The 1,481-nt window shown below is 67.1% G+C and overlaps 1 protein-coding gene across 1 annotated transcript in view; it reads left to right on the top strand.

Moving 5' to 3' along the window:
- The window catches only part of KCNIP2 (potassium voltage-gated channel interacting protein 2), a 9,601-nt gene extending 8,716 nt beyond the window's left edge, over positions 1-885 (top strand). Inside the window, exon 7 of the mRNA XM_019555496.1 lies at positions 790-885. Within this exon, the coding sequence (XP_019411041.1) occupies positions 790-885 (96 nt within the window). The remainder of the gene's footprint in view (positions 1-789) is intronic.
- The last annotated feature ends 596 nt before the right edge of the window (positions 886-1,481 follow it).

Here is a 1,481-nt window from a genome sequence, read left to right as displayed (position 1 = left end):
GCCGACCCCACTCTTTCCCCACTGCTCTGCTGGTGCCAGGGCTGGTGCTGCGCGCGTGTGCCGGGGGGCAGGAGGAGACCTGTCCTCTCTCCTGGGCGGCCCTGGGCTGGGCGGGGGCCAGACGCCGTCTTCCTCTGCCGGGTCCCGGGGGCTGCGCTGCGTTGTGCATCGTTTTGCCCCTCTCTCCTGCCCCGCGCTGCTGCCCCGGCCGTGGGGCTGGTGCCACCCGCCCCCACCCGCCGGCCGCTTTGCGTTTTGGACTCTGTATATTTTGTATAATAAAAACGATCCCGAGGGAACGGACGCGGGGTTGAAAACACACAATAAACTCCGGTCACGTCGCTATGCACCACCCCGCGCTGCCGAGCCTCTGTGCGCCGGGCGGGGGGGCTGGGCACACACGTGGGCCGAGCCCAGGGGCACACGAGGGCTGGGATGGGCTGGGTTTTGCACGCCTGTGCTGTGGGAAGCTGGCGTGGGCCTGCACACATGTTGCACCCACGCACGCCGGCTGCAGGGTCCGGGGTGGGGGGGAGGGGGGCTCCATCAGACACCAGCCCTGCTCCATCAGGCACCCGTGCAGGGCCCAGGAAGGGGATTAAAGACGGACCCGTGGACCTGGGCCACCAAGACGGACGTCAGCGAGCTTTGCCCCCAGGTCTGGGGTCCCTGTGCCCACCAGCACGCCTGGGTTGCATCTTCAGTGCTGCATGACCTGGGGGAGTGGAGTAAAAGGACCCTTGTATACGCCCACAGCTTGAACCCGGTTCCCTGGTCTGGTCCCCACAGCTCCCAGAGGATCTAGAAGAGCTGGAGAAGGGCAACAGGGGGAATGAGTGCTATCCACGGAAGGAGACATTGATGGGGCAGGCCTCGCCAGGTTAGGAGAGACGCTGGGAACGTCCAGGTCCGAAAAATATACAGGCCTGAATTACTCAGTATTTAGTGGTCTCCCCTCCAAAGCCGGGCCCCCGGTAGCCCTGCTTAGCTTACAAGAGAAGAGCTACGCAAGCCGCGCCTCCACAGTGGTAGGCAGGGTAGGGCCTTTGCCCCCAGGGGTCGCCCCAGAAGTGGGTCAGGCCTGCTGTCTCTTTAAGCCGAGCTGCTCTTTGATGCCCCCTCCTTTTGCGCACGCGCAGTGATATGCCGCCCGTCGTCCGCCCCTCCCCCAATCGGCGCGTGCGCGGCGCGCTAGTAAACACACCGACCCCGCTAGGGCGCAGGCGCCGCCCCACCGCCCGCACAGGCGCACTCGCGCATCGTCGCCTCCCCCTCCCCCCTTGCTGCCCTTGCAGGCATGCGTAGTATCCCGTTCCCCGCCGCCGCGCAGGCGCGCCGCACTCGTTCTGCGTCTCCCCTCCCCCCGCGCATGCGCACTGCCCACGGCGCATGCGCGTTGCAGCCTGGCGGCCCTCGGCTTCCCTGAGGGGACTCCCGCGCCCTCCGCCGTCGTCTCCCGCATCCTCCGCTCCGCTCCCCTC

This window comes from Crocodylus porosus, unplaced genomic scaffold (assembly GCF_001723895.1).
Source record: "Crocodylus porosus isolate Cpor-Errol unplaced genomic scaffold, CroPor_comp1, whole genome shotgun sequence".
In the NCBI taxonomy this organism is placed as follows: Eukaryota; Metazoa; Chordata; order Crocodylia; family Crocodylidae; genus Crocodylus; species Crocodylus porosus.
Note: the sequence above shows the minus strand (reverse complement) of the source record. Positions and strands in the feature narration are given on the sequence as shown.